This window comes from Pseudochaenichthys georgianus, chromosome 24 (assembly GCF_902827115.2).
Source record: "Pseudochaenichthys georgianus chromosome 24, fPseGeo1.2, whole genome shotgun sequence".
NCBI classification, from domain to species: Eukaryota; Metazoa; Chordata; class Actinopteri; order Perciformes; family Channichthyidae; genus Pseudochaenichthys; species Pseudochaenichthys georgianus.
The window spans coordinates 30,568,821-30,595,882 of record NC_047526.1 but is presented as its reverse complement, the minus strand read 5'-3'; the positions used below and the strand labels follow the sequence as shown (position 1 = coordinate 30,595,882).

At 40.8% G+C, this 27,062-nt stretch overlaps 1 protein-coding gene across 1 annotated transcript in view; it reads left to right on the top strand.

The window, feature by feature from the left end:
* The window catches only part of syne2a (spectrin repeat containing, nuclear envelope 2a), a 125,998-nt gene that overhangs the window by 75,915 nt on the left and 23,021 nt on the right, over positions 1 to 27,062 (top strand). The window contains 30 exon segments of the mRNA XM_071201925.1: positions 213 to 323; positions 1,778 to 1,885; positions 2,412 to 2,489; positions 2,642 to 3,043; positions 3,212 to 3,315; positions 3,419 to 3,554; positions 3,728 to 3,805; positions 4,718 to 4,849; positions 5,095 to 5,286; positions 5,693 to 5,785; positions 5,992 to 6,177; positions 6,405 to 6,575; positions 6,718 to 6,849; positions 8,539 to 8,738; positions 9,601 to 9,733; positions 11,254 to 11,436; positions 12,074 to 12,223; positions 12,994 to 13,170; positions 13,963 to 14,118; positions 14,209 to 14,364; positions 15,355 to 15,519; positions 15,856 to 15,989; positions 16,379 to 16,562; positions 18,610 to 18,792; positions 18,931 to 19,044; positions 20,286 to 20,440; positions 20,720 to 20,867; positions 21,148 to 21,242; positions 23,283 to 23,514; positions 24,075 to 24,248. Of these exon segments, the coding sequence (XP_071058026.1) occupies positions 213 to 323; positions 1,778 to 1,885; positions 2,412 to 2,489; positions 2,642 to 3,043; positions 3,212 to 3,315; positions 3,419 to 3,554; positions 3,728 to 3,805; positions 4,718 to 4,849; positions 5,095 to 5,286; positions 5,693 to 5,785; positions 5,992 to 6,177; positions 6,405 to 6,575; positions 6,718 to 6,849; positions 8,539 to 8,738; positions 9,601 to 9,733; positions 11,254 to 11,436; positions 12,074 to 12,223; positions 12,994 to 13,170; positions 13,963 to 14,118; positions 14,209 to 14,364; positions 15,355 to 15,519; positions 15,856 to 15,989; positions 16,379 to 16,562; positions 18,610 to 18,792; positions 18,931 to 19,044; positions 20,286 to 20,440; positions 20,720 to 20,867; positions 21,148 to 21,242; positions 23,283 to 23,514; positions 24,075 to 24,248 (4,662 nt within the window).

Below are 27,062 nucleotides of genomic sequence, written 5' to 3'. Positions count from 1 at the left end.
AGATCAAAGGTATTTCATGAATGCTTGCAACGACAGAACTTTGCTTGCTGGTATAATTAAATGAAGCAATCGAGGATGTTCTGTAAACAATAGGGGACTAAAGCCAGTTTGTATCTTACAAAACACTCAATATTTGTGTTTTATGAGTGCGACAAGTGTGCAGATCTTGGTCTTCCATCAACTGTTTCTTGATGTCTTGTTTTCTAACTTAGAACCGGATCAAAGAGGAAGAAACCTGTCAGGATCTTGGCATCAACACAGCCTCTGATGCTGCTGAAGAAATGCAACAGCCATACAGGTTGTCACAAAGAGGCCTAGTCCAGGTAATGGTAACGTCAATCCTAACGAATCACCAAACATCTAACACGTGTTGGAATGATCTTCTAATCAAACCAATCGTGTCCTCTCTAATCATGTTATGCTCACATTTTGTACCACTTTTTTAAATCAAAAGAAATGAAAGCTACACTCGCCAAGTCCTTGTGATTTCTCAAAGGACGTCAGGCTTGTTGATTAACATTTGAGCTTGTCTCCCTGAAACATGGGGAGATCTATTTGACCAGGCTGTGAATGTGAATGTTTCGCTCTGCAGCTGGATGAGAGCACGGATGTAGAAAATGTCGCAGAATTGCTTGCATACATCAGATTTATTTCAGAAGACAACTTTGTTGAGGAAATATTATTTTGCAAAGCACTGGAAGGTAAAGAAAGCGGAGTGACAGCTTTGATCAGGCAGAAGGCCCCAAACGTAGTGGCAACGCCCTGCATGTTCCATCGGGAGGCACTTGTACACATCATTTAAAAAAAAAAATTGCAACAGGGGGGTCCCCGCCAGAGGATAATGCTACAGTATATGGGGGTCCTTGGCATGGCAAAGTTTGGGAACCCCTGTTCTAGAACACCCTGGAACCGAGGGGAACTCTGAAAGAACACGCCCATTGGCTACAAATCAATATCTGATTGGTTGATCGAACTGTCTGTCCAAACGTACGCTCTCATTCAGTGCAACGGCCAGGGCATTCTATCAAGGATGTAGAATACCTTGAAGGATATTCTACCCAGAGACCCAGAACAAGATCTGATTGGTTGCTTTCTTTTCTACCACTGAAATGCGTAGTGCTTGGTCCGAGAAGGACAAACAAATCAACGTAAGACTGTAATATTACAGATCAACAACACGGATACGATTCTCATTTATTCATTTTATTACATTTTATTTATATAATTAAATCGATTTTTTGTTTGTTTGATCTGAGTGTTCCAGGGTATTCTCTGAATACCTTGAAGGCCCTGACGGTTCGCCACTGCAAACCATATAAGTGGCAAATTAGATATATATTTTACATGCCATACAAAAGCATAATCTGGACTCAGTTTAGTCATCTTTCGGATATCTGTAGAAAGACATTGAAAGAACTGCACAAAGCAATTTAAAAAAAAAAAATTCTATTATTTTTTTCGAAACAAATGTGTTCACTAAATTAACACGCATTCCTCCGTCAAGCCCTATTCTTGTTATACAGTATCCTGTCGTTTTAGCACCGGAGTTACTCCATTAGTACTCACAAGCTGAGTGATAGTTAATACAGTAGAAATGAAGACATGTTCGTTTGGATCCTGAATCTCTTCCGCTCCCGATATCGACCCTAACACAACACCAAGGCAGAGTTACATTTAGAAGCATTGAGGAACGTGAAGTCATTAGAAAGACAAGTTACCGGTACATCTTCCTTACAAATAACCCTTTTGATCATTTCATCCACCCTGGTACTATAAGCAGGAGATGTTTGCGGTGTCTAATTCAGAGGAAGAGGAGGAGGATGATGATGAAAACGAGAGTTGTCACTCGTCGTCCTCTGACACACTAACATGCAGTATTCCAGAGGTAAACCTTAGATATGGTCACCGCTCAGGAGAGCATGCTTTGTGGGAACCTCTTCACTTTAAGCTTCATTCCAAAGTGTCACATTAACAGTTTGAATAAAACTTATTAGAAAACAAATCTGAATTTGAACGATCCTAAAAAGTCTATACATTTAAAACATAGGAATATTAACAACGTGAATACCTATGTGTTTTGGAATGAAACATCTCGGGCTCCTTCTGCTTGTATTTTTCCTCCTTTAATTATATTTTGATTCACACAAAAATGTTTAACATGAATATTGCTTCTGTTTTCTTTGGGTAAAGGTATATGTTGGCATGTTTGTGCATGTTGCAATGGTGCGTCGTCAGGCAGGCTGTCCGGTGTCACTGTCAGAGGCAGCTGCTTGAAACGTGTTGCCCCTCAGAAACCTTTCATGCACACACACGCGCACACACACACACACACACACACACACACACACAATGAAAAAAGCCTGTATGTGTGTAAATGGACCATTTGCATAATAATATCATTCATGTGCTAGGACCCAGAGGAAACACTCAACCTCTCAGATGTCCAAACTGAGGATATCGCTGAAAGGAAGCCACTGTCAGCAGTAAAGGTAACGCATATTTTTTGTTTCAGACATTGGACTTGTTTGATGAGAGCTTTGGACATTTAGCACATTTGCTAACATGACTTTTTACGCTGTATGTAGAGAGATTATAACATGTCTTTATCTACTGACTACATCTTGGTTAATCCTTCTTTCAGGCAGTGGAGAGTTTGGCTGCTCGGTTCTCTTCGGAAGTGGAGCCGAGCACACGCGTTGCTGAAGCCGGACTTATATCTGTGAAGCCCGGACTTCATATAAAAGACTCTGGATCACAAAGTGTTGAAACTGAATCAATAACAATGGATTCTAAAACATCGAGCCCTGTAACTGTCACAGCTGAGCCTCTCTTGGCGGCACCGGATCAACGTGGACCACGAGGACACGAAACCCTCGTCGCTGACACTCACGGAAAGTCTATGCGGTCCGAAGCGGCGGTGGAAGACACGAGACTGATTCCTGCAAGACCAAGAACTCCATTCTCTACCGCAAGAGCATCTGATGAGTCTGTAGAGGGAGAAGAAGAACATCTGTCTTTGACCACCGCTCCTGAGCAAGATCTGGTAAAATGATTTCTTACTTGTTTTTACAATTCATGTAACATTCATAAAATATTCTAAACCGATCAACGACACACAGCTTTTAAAGGACTGCTGAAAAATATTGTTTCCTTTTATTAGCCTTGAATCAACACTGCTTATTTCATGTCCTTGTTTCTCTCCAATGCTCAGGATACTCTTAATGCATCAACGGAGCAAAGTGAAGTCAGCACCAGTCATAGTGGTGTGTTGGACGAATCCAAACCAGCTCAGGAGTCCTCTGAGGAGCCGATCAGGTAAAAGACCCAGTGGCAATCAAATGAATAGATGACTTACGAGTTTCACAAAGCACATAGCAGACCATATACTCAGGCATACTGTGTTCTCTTCGGTTCTCAGCTCGGCTGCACACGAAGACATGGAGCAGCTGAGGTGGAGTACACTTCATACCCAGATCTCTCAACAACTGACCACTTTGAAAAAAGTTAAAGAGGAACATCAAATCAGCTCAGAGGACATGGTGACCCATGAAAAGGTAACAGAGAACACAAATATGCTTTGATTGGTGATTTATTTTAATTTGTCAGCATGTATCACAATTCTGTCAGGTACAAAAAGTGTGTGCATACATCTTCCACCCCGTCCAATTATTCCTCCATGCTTACGTTCTGTTTTCCATCACTACTTATTCCTGTTTTTTGTGTGTAGGACTCAGAGAGGGAGATAATATCAACCTCTGCTGTTCTCCAGAGGACACATGAGTCCATCACCGTGCTGAGACAAATAGTACGTACACTGACTTTCAGGATATAGATCAGGGGTGTCAAACTCAATTTCATCGCGGGCCACATCAGCATTATGGTTGCACTCAAAGGGCCGGTTGTAACTTTAAGACTATATAAAAAATACATATATAAATATATCATATATATAAAATAATGTATTATATTACATCATTGCCTCTGCATTGGATTATCATCGGATAGGGTAATAACTTCATAATTAACTACGTCTGAAAGCAGAAGTCTAGGGCAAGTCTCTTCAGTGCGTATGTCCCAAAATGATTTAAAAATAAAAGCCAAATTCTGGAGAAAAAAGAAATAGAAGTGACATTTTGAAATAAAAATCTAATTCTGAGAAAAAGGAATTCTATGAAAAAATGCATATTTTGAAGCAAAAAAGGCAAATTCTGAGAAAAAAGTCATATTTGAGATGCATTGTGGGACATGTAGTTTATGGGCAACGTGCTTCTGTAGCATGTAACCGTATAATAAACATATTATATTCTTTGCAAGCTCTTGTGGGGCCACATAAAATGAAGTTGCGGGCCGAATGTGGCCCCCGGGCCTTGAGTTTGACACCCCTGATATAGATGATAGGTCTGGCTATGTAGGAATAGCACAACAGTAACAGATGATACATCTTAGCATACATGTTTGTAACTACTCCAAATGTTTTTTTAGTCATCAATGATAACCTGACAAGGATCTGTGTCACTTATAAAATGGATATTAAAGAAATGCTTGTAGGTTAATCTTGATATATTGAAAGGCATAAGGATGTCACTTCTTACAGTTGACCGAAACAGCACCACCACATTTAGAAGGTCTGAATTGTTTAATCATAATTCGTTTTCCATCTAATCATTTAGGTCAAATAATATGATATTGATGATATGCGTGTTCGGTTGTTTTCCAGGTGAGCTCTCCAGGTGTTAGTGAGGAGTTGTACGAGGCGGCTCGAAGGGTCCTCCTCTGTCTGGACGCTTTGACCGACATTCTGTTGACTCCGGCTGAAGAGGACCCTCAGCTGAGGCTGCTACGGCAGGAGGTGAGAGCCTATCACTGTACCGAAGAACACACATACAGTAGGGATAGGGTTAACATACCTGCACATTATGGTGGCTCTGTAATATTTAAAATATATAGGGTTGAAACATTGAATTGTTTTCATTTCATTCTTGGTTCAAACCAAAACAATTTTTTTTTATTTGGTCAGATGTTAATTTGCAAAAAAGTAAAACGAAATAATTGTCTTTTAACTTTGTCTATGTTTTTGACTCATGTCCTACATAGTGTGTATCGACCGAGCTGGCGACTCTGTCTGAGCTGTTGGGTGAAGTGGAGTCAGAGAACAAACCATTAAAGGAGAAACCAGAAGCTCTGCGCTGTGTGAGCTCCCTTCAGGACGGTCTGCACACGGCCCAGCTGCTCCTCACCTCCTCACCCCAGCTCATTGACCATCTGGGACACACACACCAGCATCAGGTTTGAATACAAATCCGACACTGCGATCATTATAGTCCAGCAATACATAATGTTTCACAGCCTCCTGTTATAATATCTATTGATCACACACATTTTGCTGTATGGTTTGTTGAGATGCAAACGGTTCTGGAAAAGTCGCACATTTCTACTGCTATTACATTTGAAATAGTCAATTAAAAATTATGCATTTCTATAAATTACACAACAGTATAGAAAGTACTTAAATTAGCCTCCCTCATAATAATATAAAACTGACTAATAATACTTTATTTTCCAACCGAAATATAATAATATAATTGGACTTTAGCTTGTAATAATGCATTTTGTCCTATTGGTACTTTAACAAAAGGGAAATATCTACTGCTGTTTACAACAACAACAACACAACGTATGTGTTGTCCCATAGGAGCCCGCCTCAAACCAGCTGTGTATTTTGGACGACTTTGAACTGGGACAAAGTGAGATGTTCCCCAGCATACAGGATGCTCCCAGCTTAGAGGTATGTACCTTCCTATGTACACGAATCCTAATTGGATAGCCATTAAAGGCTGCCACTTTATGAGTTCTTCTTAAAATAAGAAAAGACGTTGACTAGTTAATGACCCGCTGTGTCCTACTTTAATATCAAAGTAGGACTGATGCGGCATCTGTGTTTCAAAAGTTGTATTTCTTCTTTAAACCTTCTGCTTCTCCTGTGTCTCTCAGCAGTGTGTGTTGGGCCGACATCTGAGGGAGAGTCCGGGGGGGGAAGTCAAGCTGCAGCAAGCTTCCCGCTCCTTGCTTCAGGGGATAACTCGCCTCCTGGAACTGGGTGAAGAATGCATAACAGGAGGGCAGAGGAGCCAGGTTCACAACCGCAGCCAACTTCAAGCGCTCCTCTGCAGAGACAAGGTACCTCTTTGAGAAACTTCTAAAAACCTGGGCACTTTCCCAAGAGGCCCTTTGATGGTTTTCAAAGAGACATCCAGTGTAAAACAACTCATTATAGACTTTTAAAAACACATATTCAGACCTCAGTCCCACTCTGCTTTCCCACCTCTTAGTTCGTCTTGTATCAGATCTTCTGTGCGACTATTTCACTTCACTTCTGTCATGAATCTGCTCTCTCGGTGATCCAGAAGCTCCTGCGAGTCCTCAGGTCTCAGTTGGCCTTCGTGCAGCATCTCTTCCAACGTGAGCCAGGAGCGCTCCGGTGTCAGGAGGATGAGCGGGTCCAGCTGGTAGTCAGAGCCACAGCTTTGCAGCAGCAGGCTCTGGAACAGGAAGTGGCCTCTCAAAGGACGACCCAGGTCTGTAGTGAACATTTGCTGAGGCTATATGACTTCATACATAAACATATGCATTTTCTTTTGGAACCAATGGGAAAGTGTCTTGTGCTCACACATCAAATGTTAAAGTTATCGTGTGGGTTTGTGGTTGGCCCTGCTGCAGGAGTGGACCCGGTGGGAGGATAACTGTCGCAGCCTGGGCGAGCTGCTGGATGATGTCGACGTTTTTATCAGCAGTGGGGAACCAGAGGGAGACGACGAGAGGTTAGCACAGCAGAGACAAGAGGCCTGCCAGGTGAGCCCCATCATTCTGCTCACTGATGTATTCGGTTTGTTGTCTCATCACATTCTCTCTCTCTCTTTTCTTTATTATTGAATCAGCCTGTAGAGAACATGACAGAACTGATGCATGTCTGGTTTAATTGAATGGTGAGAGAAGGAAGCGGAGCGAGGGCAAGGGAGGACACTTTTCCAAATTGGATAAATAGGTGAACTGACTTCAAACGTACCATGTCGGGTAACGAGCACTTCGTACGGCTGCGCTCAGGCAGGCGCTTCCGTACCATGTCTTCCCGGACAAACAGACTCAAGTTCAGTTTCTTTCCCAGGGCCATATGTGCACTAAACGCTGCTAATATTTAAGTTATATAAGCCTTCCGTGCAATACGAGGGGAGTCGTGCAATTTAATTTATTTATTATTTATTTATGTACATATTCCTTTTTTTAAGTCCCATTTATTGTTTTTATTGTTTTTATAGTGTCTTGTTGTTTTTATATTGTCTTGTTGTTTTTATAGTGTCTTGTTGTTGCGTGTTGGCACCTTGAGTCTGTTGTAATTTCGTTGTACCTGTACAATGATAAATAAAGTTCTATCTATCTATCTATCTATCTATCTATCTATCTATCTATCTATCTATCCATCTATCTATCTATCTATCTATCTATCTATATATCTATCTATCTATCTATCCATCCATCCATCTATCTATCTATCCATCTATCTATCTATCTATCTATCTATCTATCTATCTATCTATCTATCTATCTATCTATCCATCTATCTATCTATCTATCTATCTATCCATCTATCTATCTATCTATCTGTCTATCTATCTATCTATCTATCTATCTATCTATCTATCCATCTATCTATCTATCTATCTATCTATCTATCTATATATCTATCTATCTATCCATCCATCCATCTATCTATCTATCCATCTATCTATCTATCTATCTATCTATCTATCTATCTATCTATCTATCTATCTGTCTATCTATCTATCTGTCTATCTATCTATCTATCTATCTATCTGTCTATCCATCTATCTATCTATCTATCTGTCTATCTATCTATCTATCTGTCTATCTATCTATCTATCTGTCTATCCATCTATCTATCTATCCCTATCTATCTATCCTATCTATCTATCCATCTATCTATCTATCTATCTATCTATCTATCTATCTATCTATCTATCTATCTATGTCACTATTAAGTATTTTGTGTTGATACAGTTTCAGCCATATATGAGTTTATTTTGAGCATTTTTGTCAAAAGATCTCCTTTAAACAAGTCTTTGAGTTTTTGATGTTGAGCAACTGATACTTCTAAAGTTTACTGGGAAAGCTCGGGTTCTCTTAACTTAAACAAAATGTTAAAGAAGTATCACTAACATCTCGTAAGCTTTATCCATTTTAATAAAAATCCCATCAAAAACAAGCATTGCTTCAGCGTTAACTAAAATGCCAGTTACCAGTTTTTGTGTGAAACTCTTAGCACGGGTTTATTTCTTGAAAGAATACAAATAATAACGATTTGATTTTCCTTTGTTTTGTCTTCTTTTCACGACTCACGCTCCATTTACACCCAATGTTCCCTACTTAGCATCACAGTCAGTCCGTGCTGTTTCTTCAGATGTCAGCGCAGAATTGGCTTTGATGTAAACTCAACCTAAGCACTCTTCTCTTTGCTCTCTATAGCAAACCCAGGTCCAGCTGGAAGAGAGCAGAGCCGTGTTGGGGCTGATCCTGGATCAGGGGAAGCGGCTGCAGACCGAGCCACAGTTTGCTGCCTCAGTCTGTCAGGCAGGAGGCGCTCTGGAGCTGCGATGGCAGAGCGCCTGCAGGCGGACAGAGCAGGAGAGAAGACGCTGCGCAGACATCCAGGACAGCTGGGCCAGGTGAGGCAGACAAGTACCAGCTTCAAAAAGACGTATTGTTGGCGTCTCTACAGTCGAATATTCGTATGATCTGGAACAACCACGTCAGTGATTTTATTTTATAGATACTCAATAAAAAAGTTTTGTGTTGAGATGTACTGAGACTTGAATTGATTTGTATGCATGTCAAAATATAAAACAGTACGTTATGTACGTTATGTATTTATTTTTTAATTTATTCATTTATTTAACAGGGACAGTGCACATTAATGAACATTTCTGTAAACGTGCCAGAGTTAGCCAAGAGGCTATTTTTCATTTGTAGTCCCTGGACAGATTTTAAAAGTCAACCTAATGTATGACCTTGAAACCGTATGTAAGATGAGAAAATAACTGAAATTGTCCTTAAAGTATATTTCTACAAAAATGAGACATCCTGTAAGAATTGGAATCTCAATAATCGTTTTCGTATTTGTTCCTTTCTCTTAAGGGAATGATACAGCTGCGGTAGAAAGTATCTATGGGAGGCGTTTGAGCCAAAGTCTTCAGCAGTTAGGCCTGTTTTGAGAAGGGACATGCTGAAATTATATGTGTACATCTACAGACTTATGACAGCGTTTCGGGGCTACTCCTGCATTAGGTTTTAGATCATTAAAAGGGACATTTCTTGGACATTTGAGTGAAACACACACTTTGTTCCCACACACAATGCGCCACCTGAAGAACAGACATGGGGGTTGAATTATTATTATTGTTATCTAGCGAGCATCCTCGACTTTCCAACCCCTACAGCCTTTTAATCAGTATTGGAGCCCTCTTTGTTAAGGAGCCCTCTTGTTCTGCCCCACTGGGTGAGCTATCTTTCTCTCATCCTCCCCCTCAGATTCCAGACTGACTTCGCTGCGGTCAGTGAATGGCTGCTCGGTGCCAAGAAACACCAGAAGACCTGGTCCAACCTGGCCGACACCTCAGACCTGAGCCAGGGGTGTGTTCACAACCATCTCATCAAGCTCCTGGTAAGGCTTCCTTACATGTGATATGATACACAAAGAATAACCCGGGTCAACCTTTCAAGGTTCAAGTTCAAGGCTCAAGGCTTTTATTGTCATGCGTGCATACACAGTGTAGTCATGACAACAACTCCTCCAACAGTGCAACACAATAACACAGATAAAATAGTGCAAGTAAATCAAATCAAATAGAATATAATAGAAATTGTGCAGAATAGTCTATATGCAAGTAATTGGAATATTGATATGTATATAAGTTGCAAACAGATGAATGTTATGGATGTTCTTTCAAAGGTTCAGGTGTTTAACAGTCTTAAGTCCTAAGAACCTCAGTTCTTTTTGAAGATGTTACTTTCTTTAAGGCCCTGTCACACTGTCCCGAAATTGACACCCGATGGACACACGAATATGGAATTGTGAATTTCGCACGAAGATGGCCCCGAACCACACACGAAGGCAACATTTACATTACATTTAAGACATACGACTGCAATGAAAGTACCAAAAACAATTATGTTACAGTACTATGATACTGCACTGATATCTTCAGACTTTGTTCTTTACTTTATCCGTCTTTATATGTAGAAAATATTACGTTTTCTCCGTAATGTTGTTTCCATAACAACAACAATTTCCTGTCAACTGTCCTTCAAAATAATATATTATATCCTTTTTAGTTTCACAGAACACAAATTGGGTTATTTACATAATATGTTTACATGATTTTGTTGTGCAATAAAACAACCCGATGGACACACGATAAAGGAAATGTTCAAATTCGGCTGTGATCGTAGCAACATCGGGCCGTTCGTGAGGGCATCTTAAGCCATCGTATGACAGCTGGCGGAGTTTCTCAGGCTCCGGCAGCAACTTCGTGAGCGGAGGCAAAATCTTTAGCATGCCAAAAAATTGCCGAAGGACCTTGCGAAGGTTCATTTTCGTGTTGAATTTGTGTGTCAATTTTGCCCTTCGTGAGGGCATCATGTTATCCTCGGTGCCATCGGGCATTCGCCCCGATCCGAGTGAGGGCGAATGCACCGATGATAACACGAAGATGACACGACTTGACAAGATGCCCTCACGAGTGCCTTACGAAGTTGCCGCTCACGAAGTTGCTGCCGGAGCCTGAGAAACTCCACCGGCGGTCATACGATGGCTTAGATGCCCTCACGAACGGCCCGATGTTGCTACGATCACAGCCGAATTTGAACATTTCCTTTATCGTGTGTCCATCGGGTGTCAATTTCGGGACAGTGTGACAGGGACTTTAAACAGCACCAAATTGCAGGTGAAACATAGGAAAGTGGTAACAAAAAAACAATATTAAAAATGCGGTTATGTCTATAGCATTGAACCCAAAAAATGACATCAAAGCCAAAATCAAATCAACTATAAACTGTCTTTTTAAATAAAACAACCACAAAAATCTGTCTGCGTAAGCATGCACCCGTTGTTGCTGATTCAAACACACACAGCAGTCCAACATGCATCCTCCTCACACGATAGACTTGTTTTCTGACACCCAGGACTTCTCCATGGAGATTGAAGGCGTGTCGGTGCAGAGGGCGTCAGCAGCCAGGAGAGCCAATCAGCTGCTCCACCTGAGGGAGGCCGACTGCCCCGGGCTGAGGGCCCAGCTCACACAGCTGGAGGGAAGCTGGAGCCAGCTGACCTCTGACCTCTCCAAGATACAAGACCGGCTGCAGCAGGTACAGGACACAAACATCGTTTTCAACTTGGAGACACGAAGAGTTGCACTGTGTGATTAAAAGTTACCGTTGAATCATTCCCTTTAAAAAAAGATGCCTTGGTCATGATGACTTTATACCAGTGGCATCGGATGTCTTATTAACTTTTAACATGACTTTCTTTCACTTAAATTTACCGTCCCTATTTTCATTGAAGTGCTGTTGGTTTTCAGAAACAATTAGGCATGGAGAAGTTCCCTCCAGTGAAGGGGAGTATGAAGCCTGTTTAAATCATTTTGGGGTTAAAGGAGGACGGAGAATTTTGGGAGGACTTAAAAAAAGAGTTGAAGGACTTAATCCCCGCTATTTATCACCAGTGAATGGAACCAGATTTTTTATTTCACAATCATTTTGGCACCAGTCCTGCCAAATGTGTCTTGTAGGATGTTTAATTTAATGTCTTACACTTCATAAATCCCCCTGGAAGAAGAAAGAAAATATGGTATCTACAACAGATGGATTTGAACATCCGGAAGTCACAAAACGGATTACAGATTTAAATGGCACCGTTTTTGCTGTATAACTAACTACCTAATTAAAAATGTTCAAATATTGATGTACTTTAGTAATACATTCTCTGTTGTCTGGGGTGTTTTAGCGACTGTTGGCAGCATGGCCGCCGGTGGAGCTGCTCTCTGACCTGGAGGCCCGGCTGAAGAAGCTTCAGGCTCAGACGGACCAGGAGAGAGAAAGCGTCGCCAAGGCCGAAGACGCTGCTCAGATCACAAAAGTCCTGCATCACTACCGGGTAATAATATCTCCTCTGTCCCACTTTGACTTTTTTACGAGTAGCTCGTCAAGAGCATTTTCGTTTGACGAGATACTTCAATGTCAGTGTTTTAAAGAAAATCTGCAATCTACCAATTTTGGATACATTTGCTTGACATTCGGTCAATTAGCTTCTCAAAATAACAGGTTTTTTCAACCATAAAGTGAAATATATTGGGAACTAATAAAGTTTTGTTTTTCAAATTCTATTCTGCAGTTACTTTATGTCAACAAAATAAATCTACCAACCATATTCACTCATGAAAGCTGGATTTCTACAAAAACAAAAAAATATTTTATTGGGCGTAACTCCTAAAATATTGAAATTGTTACAAATGAATTTACTATTTTCTGTTTTGTTTATCTCTTTTTGTATTTCTTTGTCATCTATTTTATTTATTTTTCATTTTTTCTCGTCTTTTTTTCTCTTCTTAATTCTCTGTCAAAGCGTCTTTGAGTTTCATGAAAAGCGCTATAAAAGTCCCATGTATTATTATTATTATTATTATTATTACTTTGAAAGGCAATATGAAAACTTAGCACTCAAAGAACATTCAATTAATGAATTATATCTTAATGTAAGGATGTTTCTGGTAAGACACTAAATGAAAAGCCGCGTTGAGAGGAGGATGATACATACTGATATTTCACAGAATGCAAAATCGTATAAAACTAGCAACCTCCTGTTTGTCCTTCTGGTTTTATACGAGTGTTTGTGTTGATGTGTATCTGTGTGATGTTCTGTCTCAGGAGTTAAAGGCAGGCTTGTTGAACGGGCAGCTCCTTCTGGACTTCCTGTGCCAGTCGGGCCCTCCGGTGCTGGGAGTGGACGTCCGGGCTCTCCGCTCCGAACGCACGATGTTTGCAGAGAAACTCGGCGCCCTCAGACTGCAGTGGCTGCTCCTTCAGAGGGAGCTGGAGAGCCAGGTCTGTCCTTCAGATATCAAACCAGTGGAAACTGGAATCAAACTATCATACTGCTCTTTAACTCCGGGTATAATATCTTTGTTAAAACTGGGATGAGCAAAGCAGTTGTATACGAAACAATATATACATAGCAGTGTTTCCCGTACATTGATTTATTTGTGGTCATTTACACCATTACTAGTGTGCCCTTGAGTAAGGCACGTAGCCCTCGGTTACAGGGAGAATGTCATTGTAGTCGCTTTGGAATAAGGCGTCTGCTGAATTGTAAATTATATCTTCGGGAGAATAAACCCCTCAGATCCTCAACTCCGGTGTGTCTCACTCATTAACCACGCAACAAGAACATTGTCTGCTACAGTAGCCATGAACTCGCATGTATTTTCTTATTTGAGGGGGGGGTGCGTTGCCCCCACAAATATAATCAAATTCTGTGGGAAACACTGCATCGTTTTATACATTTGGTGAACAGGCTATTATGTGAAATGCTTTGAAAGAGAGTTCATCTGTAAAACAAATGGCGCTCAGATCTGGACTAAGATGTATTTTTCCAGCGACAAAGCCAATGAAAAGTTCTTTGTTATTAAAAAAACGACTTTATTCTGTCGTCACATATTAGGCTAATGGTTTATAAAACCACTGGAGTCCATTAATCAAACCTTGAACTTAACTCAATTGAGGCCAACGACAAAAAAGCTTTTACTTTCCTGCTCTCTGAGGTGACGTACTGTAATCTTTCACGTATGACTTTTATTTCTCCCTGAATCAATCTGTTTGGCTTTGCCCCCTCTTCAGATGAATGAAGCTGACCAGATGCATCACACTTGTGCAGACAGAGAGAAGCGGCTGCAGCGTCTTCACGGCTGCGTAGAACGGCAGGAAGAAACGCTGAATCAGTGGAAACAGCCCACCAGTCTGACTCTGGCTCGTGAGGCTCTGCTGAAGTGGAAGGTAAAGTGCCAGGATGTGAGCAGGTGTGTGTTTGAACTGTCTGTCCTGATACTGTCCTCTGATATCAGACTGCGCCTGTTATACTTCCAGGCTGCTGTGAGCCAAGTGAAGGAGGTGGCTGCAACTTTGCAGGAGTTGAACGCTACACGAGTTCACGTTGAAAAAGGAGAGGATCATCCGTGTGATATCTCCTTCTCTGACCGGAGGGAGAGGGTTCGTCAAGCGTGTGCAGACCTTAAGCTACAGGTACAAATCAATCTGTTACGGCGGTGACTATAGGGTTGCAAAATTCTGGGAATTTTCAAAGATGGAAACTTTCCACGGGAATTAACGGGAATAAACTGGGAATATTCTAAATTGAAGGCTGGCTCTTCATAGGGAACTTAAATATAGTTGGGGAAAGTATATTTTACAGATGCCATTCAAGTACACTTGAATAACCATGCGCATAGCACACTGCTTACTGCATGGCTATTGAGACCACACCCCCTACAGGTACTGTGCATTCCTCCATCACATGCACTTCGAGAAGACTGGATCACACTTTGGGACTTGTTGGAGGGAGAAGGGCTCTTTTCATTTAACATGATGAGTGGGGTTGGGGGGGATGAGTAATATTTAACTCAACATTCCTGTTTCCGTTCTTCAATGAAAAAAATAATTGTTAATTAAATAATTAAAACTTGTTCTGTTCTAGTCATTTTTTTTTTTTAAATGTCATGTTTTTTGTTTAATTTTGCTTAACTTTCCGGGAATTTACCAGAAATGTTTCGCCCCTTTGCAACCCTAGCGGTGACACAGATTGAAGATGTATTGCCAAGAGAAAGCAGTTAAATGTATTTACCAAGCGATTTAAACTACATTTTCAGTCAAATATAATATATATAATATTTGTTTGGAAACATTGACACAATGCAGTTTGCATAGGAAATTAACGTTTTCGATACATACAGCTAAAATCTGAAAATATGCAAAAAGTTCCTCTTGAAATTATCTCAAATGAATCATCAATGCAACAACAGAAAGTGATGTACTCAAATGAATTGCCACCAACCCTACCTAACTTTCCTGTTGAAGAGGAGTCCTAAAACTAACCTATGATGTTTGTATGATATTTAGGCAGAAAAGTGCTATTTTTTTTACCCTGGTCTTTAAAAAATGTAAAATATAGTTTTCAGCTCTGAAGGATGCTTAATCGCCAAACATCATCCTGTCTTCCTCTGTGTTTCTCTGCAGATGGAGGCTCTGCAACCGGCCGTACAGCAGAGTGTGGAGCAGTGGAGTCGCTTTGAGAGCGATCTGAGGGAGGTTTCTCTGCAGACCACCAGGGGGCGCTGTGCTCTGCAGCATCAGCCTCTCTTCTCACTGAAGCAGGCAGAGGGACACGTGGACTTCCTCCAGGTGAAGAAGCACTGTCAATCATATCTTACACACATGTTCCCACAAAAGCTTTACAACTGTAAATGACATTTTATTAGAACAATCATGACTTTTATTCTGGTAATTGTTGCAGTGGTACTTTTAAGCAAAGTTTAAAAGCCTTGATGGATTCAAGCTATAATTAGGTAATTGTGCAGAAGGAAACAAAATGGTCAGCCAGTTGTAACTGTATGAAGTAAAAAGCCTCTCCTGAGAGCTTTGACACGTTCAGTTAAGTGGACGTCAAGCTCACACTACCAGTCACTTCAATTTTGTACCGAATGTAGCTGTTAAATAAAAGTCAATTTCCATTCACAGCAACTCCAGGAGAAGGCCGGAAAAGGAGAAGAGCTTTGGGCAACTGTGGACAAATCCTATCAGATGCTTGTGAAGACTCTTCATCCTGGAACAACCCAGGCGCTGGATGATCAAATGAGAGGAGAGCAACAACGGTCAGTGGCTTGAAAATAAGAAAAACAGATATCTGTGTATCAAACTTAATGAAGACTAAAGCCTTGCGTTGCTTTGTCGATTCAGATAATACTTTTTTGTAATAATAGGCAAAATGCTAATGCTTCGTCACATAGCTGAAAAGAGGGCTGTTTGCTAGGCTAATCAACGCTAGTCAAATATAAATATGTTTTCATGTATGCATAATATCTATTACATATTATAAGTGCCTTCAAATGTGATCTATTTATCAGTCAGAGGTACAAGCTGGTCGCATGTCGTTATATTGAGCTTTTTTGCTAATGTCAATACAATCATCATGTATCAGCGGCCAATCAGACACGTATAGCCTTATTGTACACATCTTAGAGTTCTGGTGTGTGGTGTTCAGGTGGAGGGCCGTTCTGCAGGAGTTGGAGGATGAACACATGAAGACTGCAGAGACTCTCTCCCTCTGGCAGGAGTTCACTCTCCTCTCTGGTCGCTGCTCCTCTCAGCGGCAAACACTGCAGCTTCAGTGGGAGGAGATAAGGACACATCAGCAGGACACTCAGACAACGCTTCAGTCACTGGAGGTGAGTTTAAATCTGCACAACTCAATGTATAACAATTATTTACAAAACATGTCTCTATAACCACACCATACCCGAAAAGGAGCAGGGAGAAGAACGCTATCTTATATGACCGGCCCCTTTCTCAAAATGATGTAATGGTGGTCTGTCCTTCATATTTTCTTATTCACAGCCAATCATAACAGTATCTTTAAAAATGAGAGCAACACAAAGAATACTTTGTGCCCACTTGACAGTTAACAGAAAGAAACAAAACAACACCACCAATCATCACATGTACAAGGAAACGTGCAACGTCCTCATCTGAGTCCGACTGGAGCAGAAGGAAAGCTGCGCATAATAATAATACAAATAATAAATCTAGCATAGTGTAAGGGTGTGCACCAAAATCCAGTGGTTGGTGATTTTAAAGATCGCCGAAACATCCCTGAAGTAATGCTACAGTGTATTATCACTTAAGATTAAAGCCCTGATCGATAAATATTTCATTCTTTTAGTATTTAGTGAAAAATAAGTTGGTAAGAATTCCTTGATACTTGATGCTAGTTAAAGCAATTAACTTACATGTTCCTCATAAAGTAAGAGTTTCTTTCACAACAAAATGAAGATGATCCAAGTGTTAGTAGTATGTGCACTTCCATGTTAGCAACACTTACTTGTTTATTTAGGGCTCACAAATATTTAACATTTTAAGTAGTTGAATTACAACTATTTAATGGCTTCATCGGTCTGCGACCTTCAGCCTCATCGGTTCGCAACCGAGTGTGAAGCGGCTGGGATGAGGATCAGCACCTCCAAATCTGAGGCCATGGTTCTCAGCAGGAAACCGATGGACTGTCCACTCCAAGTAGGGAACGAGTCCTTACCCCAAGTGAAGGAGTTCAAGTATCTCGGGGTCTTGTTCTCGAGTGAGGGAACAATGGAGCGTGAGATGGGCCGGAGAATCGGAGCAGCGGGAGCGGTACTGCAGTCGTTTTACCGCACCGTTGTGACGAAAAGGGAGCTGAGCCAGAAGGCAAAGCTCTCTGTCTACCGGCCATTTTCGTTCCTACCCTCACCTATGGTCATGAAGGATGGGTCATGACCGAAAGAACGAGATCGCGGATACAAGCGGCCGAGATGGGTTTTCTCCGCAGGGTGGCTGGCGTCTCCCTTAGGGATAAGGTGAGAAGTTCGGTCATCAGGGAGGGACTCGGAGTTGAGCCGCTACTCCTTCGCGTCGAAAGGAGCCAGTTGAGGTGGTTCGGGCACCTAGTTAGGATGCCACCTGGGCGCCTCCCTAGGGAGGTGTTCCAGGCACGTCCAGCTGGGAAGAGACCAAGGGGTAGACCTAGGACCAGGTGGAGGGATTATATCTCTTCGCTGGCCTGGGAGCGCCTTGGGATCCCCCAGTCAGAGCTGGTTGATGTCGCCGGGGAAAAGGAAGTTTGGGGCTCTCTGCTGGAACTGCTACCCCCGCGACCCGACCACGGATAAGCGGGAGAAGATGGATGGATGGAATTAAACTAATTTCAGTCATAGAGCAAAAAAAAGATTTGATTATAATTATTTATAAAATGACTTTTTTGTATACAGATATGAACTCTGATCGACCTTCACATTGTCATTTCATGTTTTTCTCCCACTCATGGAAAGAAACAAACACGATGCACTCGACAGTTTGCTGTCTCTTAGCCCACCTGACCTTATGTACTTTGACCGGTATTGTCCACTTACTGCATTTCATGTTGTTTTGTACATTTTCTCAAAAATAATACAAGCCTCAGAGTTTCCATTTATGTCATTTTCCATTTTCTACCCCACTTCAAAATTACTCTCAATGTGAAGCATTTGAACCATTTGAGGAAAATTCGATTTAATCAGATTTTTCAAGAGGATAAAAAGCTCTCCGACGTTTTTTTTTTTTAAAGATTCATTGATAAACATATTTGGAGAGATGATGGCAAGAAGAACATTTCGAGCACAGTAAATAAACATATGGTTTAAAAAGCAAAGCTCATCTTATAGATCCTTCATCTAACAGGTCGTTTCTTTCTCACTCTAACATCAGAAGTTGCGAGATGCTGCTGATGATTTGCAAAGCAGTGTGGGAGATGTGCTTGCTGCTTCCAAGCCCCTGATTGGACGTCTGGAACCTCTGGTCGCACGTTTTATCCAATCAGAGACCAGACTGTTGTCACGTGACGTCGTGCTGATGAGCCAGGCAATGTCAGGAAAGAAGAAAAGTCTTCAGGTGAGGAAGACCGCAGAAATATCATATTAAAAACTATCTATAATCTTGACATTAAAATCACCAAATGTCCAACTGTTGATGTTCAAACTTACACATGAGTTTAATATTACCAATATCACACCTCTCTCTTGTGTGCAGGATGATTTGGAGCAAAGGGAACTTTTTCGTAATCGTGTGGAGGCCATTGAGAAGCAGACACAGAACACACAACAGAAACTCAAGACAAGCTTTAGAGATCCAGAGTCTGTGAAGGTCGGTCACAATCCCTTTTCTTTCTCACGTACATAAATTCATTAAAAACCTTAACGGTACGTCCACACAGCAGCTTTTCAAAAATCTTGAAAATCTTGGAGCTGGGCGTGTCTGACAGCTTGGGGATTTTTTGCGAGCAATGCGACCAACAACCAATCACATGAATCTCCCGCCCCCGACATACAAGGCAAAAAACCCCGGGGATTTTATGGGAGCAATATATATATATATATAAACTCCCCAAACAGGCGAAAACCTACCAGCTTCACCCACTGTCTCTGCCACCTCCCTCCATGCCTGGTTCCTCCGGTTTGTATCCCGTTAATAGTTCTGGTCGTAAAGAACCGGGTGATTTGCTACCGTAATTTCTCGTTTGGAATATGAGGAAATGAACTGCGGTCTGGTTCTCCCTGCTTACACGCGGTTTGATTGGCTAGCGCTTCTACTGTCAGATTTGCATAAACGTGTTTGATTGGCTGGCGCTTCCAGCTCAGCTTCAACAGTTGAACATTGCTGAACTTTGGAATCCTGGAGATCCTGGACATCCTGGAAATCTTCGCTTCGCTCCCCCACAATGCAGTTCGGCGAAAAGCGAGGCAAAGTGACGTCATCCCCATTCAAAGTCAATGGGCAGAGAAGCGTTGGAAGCGGTGGAAGTTTCTTCTGAAGCTGCTGTGTGGACGTACCGTAACTCTAAAGCAGATGTTTTTTTAAACACCAAAGAGTGGAAAGCCTCATCGACATTATACATTATAACTCATTCAAATCTAAACATACAGACATGGTAAACATATGTGTAGATTCAGCGTGACTCGGCAAGCATATCGTTATCTCTGATGAGCTTCCAATGCCTACAAATCCATTTAGATATCGTAGAAAAAGTGATTTAAGTTTTCTTTCAAATGAAAGTAATGTAGTGGTTTCTATGGTTACTTTGCAAACAGAAACTGCTAACAGTTCATATGGCGTGATTTCATTAGTGCCAAACAGTTAGGGTTATAGAAAGGTGGCTCAAGTGTTAGCCCACAGATGGTCAAATTGTACCAACTGTTTACATCCCCCAAAAAACACATTCTGGGAACTGCAGTTCCTAAACATGAGTAGAAAATCATGAGTAGGAGTAAAAATATCCATCGATTTCACATTTTCACTTAGTGTGCAGTTTTCTCATTTTGTTTGGAGGGTGCCCACAGAGAATTGATTTTGTGTTCTTTTGTTATTTGTACTTCTCGGATGTGCAGCAGGTTCTCCTGGAGCTCAGAGATGTGTTTCCATTACTGGTTGACGTCAGGGAGATGAGTGTTTACCTGAGCCTCAGCGACCAGGAGAGGCAGAGAGTGCACACGCTCCGCAGGCTCTGGGCTGAAAGCATGACTCACGCATCGCACGGGAACAGGTGAGGACATTCAGCTCCAAATGCTACATGGAAGAAAATGGATTAGGTGTCGAGTGTTTTTTCATATTGTTGCTCACAAAGCATTTTGTTAAAAACAAAAAATCTGTTATAAATATATGTCTTTGTAGGAGCCCTTGAAGTGATTTAAGTGATTCAGGCCTGATACTGACATTTGAAACATCATCTGTAGTTTAACAAGATGTTACTGAACACTGAATGGTCCATTTCAAAAGAAGCTTCCAGTCCATTTGTCCTTTCATCTGTACCCTTTGCCCCCAGTGAGCTGCAGGCCGTGTGTCAGCGTTCCCAGAGCTGGCAGGAGAAGTGTAAGAACCTGACGTCCCTCCAGGAAAAGCTTGAGGATGAATCACTGTCTAAAGAAACTCAACGTTTCTCCAGCCTCCGAGAAATGCTCACTGTTCATCAGGTACAACTCCCTTTTCAGATTCTCTACATTTCTCATTTCTTTATTGTTTTTGTATTCAGCCAAAACTCAGTACGCTGACTATAGAAGCCCAACCCTTTGTCTAATATGTTACTGTGAGTTTGGCAGAACATTAGAAAGCTTGAGTCGCATTTCATCTAAATAGTGAATTTGTCTTAATGACTGAATAAAATAATGTAAATGTATTTAGCTTTTGTTTTATTGTCTGACTTAGTCAAATAAATAGTGGAATTCACTTCCCACTGTTGTCTCTTCCCCACAGATGCTTGAAGCAGAAACAACGATTGGACACCAGCTGCTGCAGGCTCTTCTCTGTGATGCTGTCGAGTCCATGGAAAAAGAGACGGGACAGAAAAGGTATATAAAGGAACAGTCTTTGAAGATTTGAAATAGCAGTTGTAATACTAAGCAAGATCTGGTAACCCTAACCAGGCGTAATGAGTCCAACATACTGCATGTTCAGTATAGAATAATCTTCCTGCTCTCCATAGCCTCACCAGTGTCTCCTTTAAAGGTGGGGTCGGTCATTTTGGAGAAACCAGCTTGAGTGCGCTAGAATTTGAAAATACACAGCCGGAACAAATCTGCCACTTCCTTACAGAGCCCCTCCTCCAACACACACGAACGCGCACATGACCAATGAGGGCACGAGATAAGTTTGTGCCCCGATGGAAGGCGGACAGGCAGGTAGGCCATCCAGTTACTTTAGCCGGGCCGGCTCAGATGATTGGTCGTGCTTTTTACAGCGCCACGGCTTCTACAGATGACAGATATTCATTGCTATCGGGATGTTAAGAGCATTTCATGGAATCTAACAAAACGTGTATCTCGAGCCGGTTTCTCAAACGTACCTACCCCACCTTTAAGGACTATAATGAGGGCTAGACGTTTAACAAAAGATCACAGCATTCCTCAGCTTCAGGAGTGTGCTTAGTTCAGCAAACTCCTCAGTGTGATTAGTTGGTCGAGTTCATAATAACAGCAGGTTTTTTTTTTACTCCATTTTGGCACCAACATAGCATCCCTGTAGCTTTCAATTGTCAGTTCTGATTTCTTCCTCCTTCACTCCCTCTTTTTGTCATCAAGGTTCAAGGTTTGTCTTGAATTTAGATACGAGCCACACGTTTGAAGTACAACAACCAATCAATAGGGCAATAACAAGCATGTGACCATAAGAGTTTAAGATTGTACTAAGGGGAACTTAAACTGACATCCAAGCAAGCCATGTGAAAAATGTCCGGCCTAAATGATTTTGTGGGTTGATGAAATGTTTTACCGCTTAGACTTTGGCAGTAATCTGAGTCCTGAGGACGTGTTGAAATGTCGTCTTGTATTCTTCACAGATCCTGTCACATAGAAACGTAATTCGATTTGACCTTTTCTGGTTTCATTCCTGTCTTTGCTTTCAAGAACCACACACTGGCTACGCTGCCGAGGCTGAACAACATGCAGTATTCGCAGGTGTTTCCTCCCTGGAACACTTGGATGTCTCTTTCCCCGACGCTTCCTTAAATCCTTTTTTACAGTCTTTGGAAAAGCGTAGAAAACTCTTAAATCTTTTTTTCAAAAGAATGTTTTTTCTCTGTCCCCTGCTGGGTATGCTACTTTAGGCTGTAAGTCTTACAGTTCTGCTGATTTCGTGTTGATTTTGCAATCGACTGTGACGCATTTGTAATTTTTCCATTTCTATTTCATGTGTTTTTACAAGGGCTCTGTATCAAAGAAGCAGTTTGTGGGATTTAGTTCGAACAAGGGCTAGGTTTTATGGCCAAAGTCTATGTCTCCACATCTCAATCCTAATGGTGGCGGAGAACTAATACCACCAGGCGCAGAGACGGCTTCATCCCTGCAGGCAATAAGACTGTTAAACAACTGAACTGCTGAAACTATTTCATAACATTCATCTGCTACTTAGTAATGATCTGTTATCTAATATATCAATCCAATAACTTGTATATAGACTCGTATTGCATCTCACCTTTTTTAGAACTATTTTTCTTTTGTATTACTTTTAATATAATATACTTTAATATTGCTTTAATATTGTCTGCTATCTGTATTATTGTGTTGCATTGTTGGAGAAGCCTGTGACCTAAGATTTTCAACGACATAATTACTCTGTAGCTATGTTAGTATGGCAATAAAGAACCTTGAACTACGGTTATATAATGTAGAGCCAGTATTTGATTTGTCCTCTTTGAGCTACTGTAGAATCATGACGGTGTGGAAAGGGCTTATTTAAAGCTAATGAAAACACATTGATTCTTAGTTTGAGGTGATCAAGTCCTCTACAATGAACCTTTAACCTAACTATTCCAATTATTGAATGGAACACCTATGCTAACAGACGTCTCCTAAATACAACAATGTGTTATCTCTTGTGTTGTCTCTTCGCAGATATCAAATCATGGCAGAGGTGACCTGTGTGAGGCAGAGCTGGCTACAGTCCGCGGCTCTGGCGGGACAGCGCAGGTCCTTTATAAAAGAACAACTGGGCGAGTGGAGAGTTTACCGTCGTGGCTCCAAACTGTTGTGGAAGCTGCTGAGAGACGTTGACCCGTTACTGCCCCCTGCTGGACCCGCTGTGCGTTCGCTGCAGCAGCTACGGAGCTGCGCCGACGATTACCAGGTTAGCATGAATGGATACCAGTAAGAGTGTATAGTAAGTGTTTATGAACAAAACATATAAAATAGTCAAAATCTGTGTCAAATATTATATTTTGTTATTATTTGTTTGTCGGAATCAGAATACCTTTATTAGTCCCACAGAGGGGACATTCACATTGTTACAGCAGAAAAGGGCCAAAGAAGAAATGTTACCTACGAAGCATGCATAACAAAGTATTAAAGATACAAAAATGATAATACATTATTTTTTACAGTTTACAAAATACACATCCTGTAACAGTTCTGAGGATTTAGCAGCCAGGTATATATAAAAGGCATATATATATTGCACATAGTTGGTTGGTATTTAACAACAACGGGTGTTCTTTGTAATTATTTTTCTCTTTGTACATACAGTCAGTACAGACCATTGTCTCATTTGTATGCATATATTTAGCTTTCCACTTCTAAATGACAAATTTTACTTATGCATTGTCGAAACGCAATAAAAAGATTTTTGATCAGAAATATCATATTTTCCTTGCTGAAGAATAAACAGTGTGTCTCCCCACATCTTTCAAGTGTGTTGAAGACGCTCTGGCTCTGCACTCCACCGTGTGCTCCCAGACACTGGAGGCTGGCAGACGTTTGTGTGAAACCACGACAGAGAGTGAGTGTCAGGCCCTGCAGGACGCCTGGGATCGAACCTGCACTCTGCTGGAGAGCAGGAGGGGCCTGGTCCGCACAACGCTCCAGGTAACATTTACATTTAATACCAACACTCTTTTAGATTCAAGTTTCATGTTTTATGTTTTGATCTTACATTATTAATCTTCATATTTGGGATCTATTAAAATCAGAAACAGCTTTATTACCAAGTAGGTTGACATGTACAAGGAATTTGATTTGATGTTGTGGTAAATAAAAGTAAAACTAAAATAAGAAAAAAACAGATAGAGAACTAGAAAAATATTAAAAATAAGAAAAAATGAGTGATGGGAATTACTGCTCTTTGAAGGGAGCTGGACCTTATGTCTCCGTTCCTTTTCGAGAGTCGTTCAAAAGAGCAGGGTTAATAGGTTTATCTGCGAAATAATCACCAGGATAATGATTGACTGTATTGCCAGAAATCTACTTTTACTCACAGAAAAAATGTATAACTTGCTTCATCTCTCAGGCAGCCAAACTACTACTCACGCAGCATGCCATCATCTACGACTCATGTGCATTCAGGAAAGCAAGTTCCTTTAAAGGCGAGTGGATTTATGGCAGGCAGTGAACCAACGAGAAAAAGAACGGCTCTCACCGAGTACGACTCGGTTCCCTTCGTTTGTACCAAAGAGCCGTTCAAAAGAATCGTATATATTGTAAAATATAACAGTATTTACATATATATATATATATATATATATAAAATGCATATTAAGTTATTATTGCACATTTGTAAGAACATTGTAATGTCATATTTTAGACATTTTCTATCAGACAACTAAATAAGCACCCAAAGATTATCTAAAATATTAAGCTTTCAAAATAAAATGCTAAAATGTAAATACTTATCCCATTAATATACCTTTATATCAGTGTTTCTCAAACTTTTTCATACCAAGGACCACTTAACCAATAAAAAAACACTCGCAGACCACCTAACTCCACAAATATCCAAAAACACATCGTTTTTCTAGAACAGATTACAAATCGCCTGAAAATGGTACAAACAAGTGGCAACATGTGTGACGAAGGTGTTGCGCTGGGCTATATCATGCAATCGGAAGTGAACTTTAAGCTCGCTCCATTGCGGAGATATTCCCGCGAGAGTGCGGAAAACTTAAATAAATAAATGTATTTCCAATATGAAATGTTACCAATATACGCACGGACCACTAGGGGGCGCTCACGGACCACCAGTGGTCCGCGGACCACACTTTGAGAAGCACTGCTTTATATCAATTCAACTTATTACAGAATAATAGGATACAAACTTGTCAGTCTACACTTCTAAACTCTTAAACTACAACCAAGGGATTGTATTTATTTCTTAAAATGTCGATAGAATAAACGTCCTATTCTAAGTTTACTCACTGGAAAATCATTTGTTTTAAATACTGCACATACATATTAACACTCATTTGCTGTAGATGTGGATCCAGCTGGTGGTCTTTGACAGGAAGCAGAATCAAAATTCAAATGGTTGTGTTTTGTGCAGTTTTGGAATGCAGAAATCCAGAAGAAGCGCATGTGTTACAGTATTAACTAGGGAATGTCAGCTTTACAGTACATGACCCATATCCAGGATCTGATCCTACACACGCACACACAACCACACGCAACCTGGTGTGTTGCCCTGGCACCGACCTCATGCTAAGAGGGATCAAAGACAAGCTCAAATCTGTCCATGATCCACAACACTGTCGGTCCCTTTCCTCCCATCACTGTACAGTCTTCTCATACACAATCCAATAAAAGATTATACAAATGAAATATGCTAGGTAGGCAGGCAGACATATTGAACAAATACTGATTACTAAATGTCTTAAATGATGGCCTTTTCGCCTCCGACGTGACTGATCACTGAGCTGTGTTGATTATAGTGTCAGATTGTTTTGGTGTCCAGGGAAAGGAAAGCTCAACAGGATCCTGCCGCCGGGGGAAAGGAAATCCCTCTGAGCAACAAGTCAAAGAGCACAGAGAGTAGCTTTGATGCATCAGTGCAAGTACAACTGCAGAGCCACAGACTGACCTCGTCTTCATACATTATACACATAAAATACTCAAATGGATAAAGGTGTTTATGGTGAGAAAGGTGCTGTGGATTTACCACTTGGAGCTTGTGACCATACTTTGGACTTCTGTCACTTGAACAGTTCGGCTAAGCAGTACCGGTCCTCTGAACTTTTGACGTGAATGCTAAAGTTTCACAAAGCATTCTTTCAGCATCAGAAGGATTTATGTTTGTGGAAATAAGTATTTTACAGAACAGAGAAGGCATTGTACGTCTTTATGTCTTTAGGATCCCCATTAGCACTAGCGTGAGCATTGGCTACACACAAAACATACATAAACATACAACAAAATTAATAATTTCATGCAATTTACAGTGCTGTATGAAGTGAAAACTAAAATGGTCATCCAATTATCGCCATCCTAAGGCCAAACAAAAGTAAATACAAATAAGTGTACATAATAATATATGCATACATAGCCCCAGACACAGTTCAAATGTACTTTATAATACATAAATAACTTGTTAGCAACCTTTTGAAATGTACCTGAATGATGTGGTTCCAGCTGACCATGGCTCTGGACATGACTGGTTCCTGTCCCATATTTGATTTAGATTTGCAATTGTACAATATATATATATATATGTACAATTCTGCCTTTTGCACAATTGTACACCTTATTGTTTCACATCACTTTAAGGCAAAGGTAACAGATTCAAAGTCCTACATGTAGTATGTATTTATAATATGCCGTGTAGAAAAGCAGATTATCTCTGCAGTGATTCATGTTTTGATGTGATTTTCAAAATGTCCCCTGTATAGGTTTTCACAACAACTTAATTCCAGA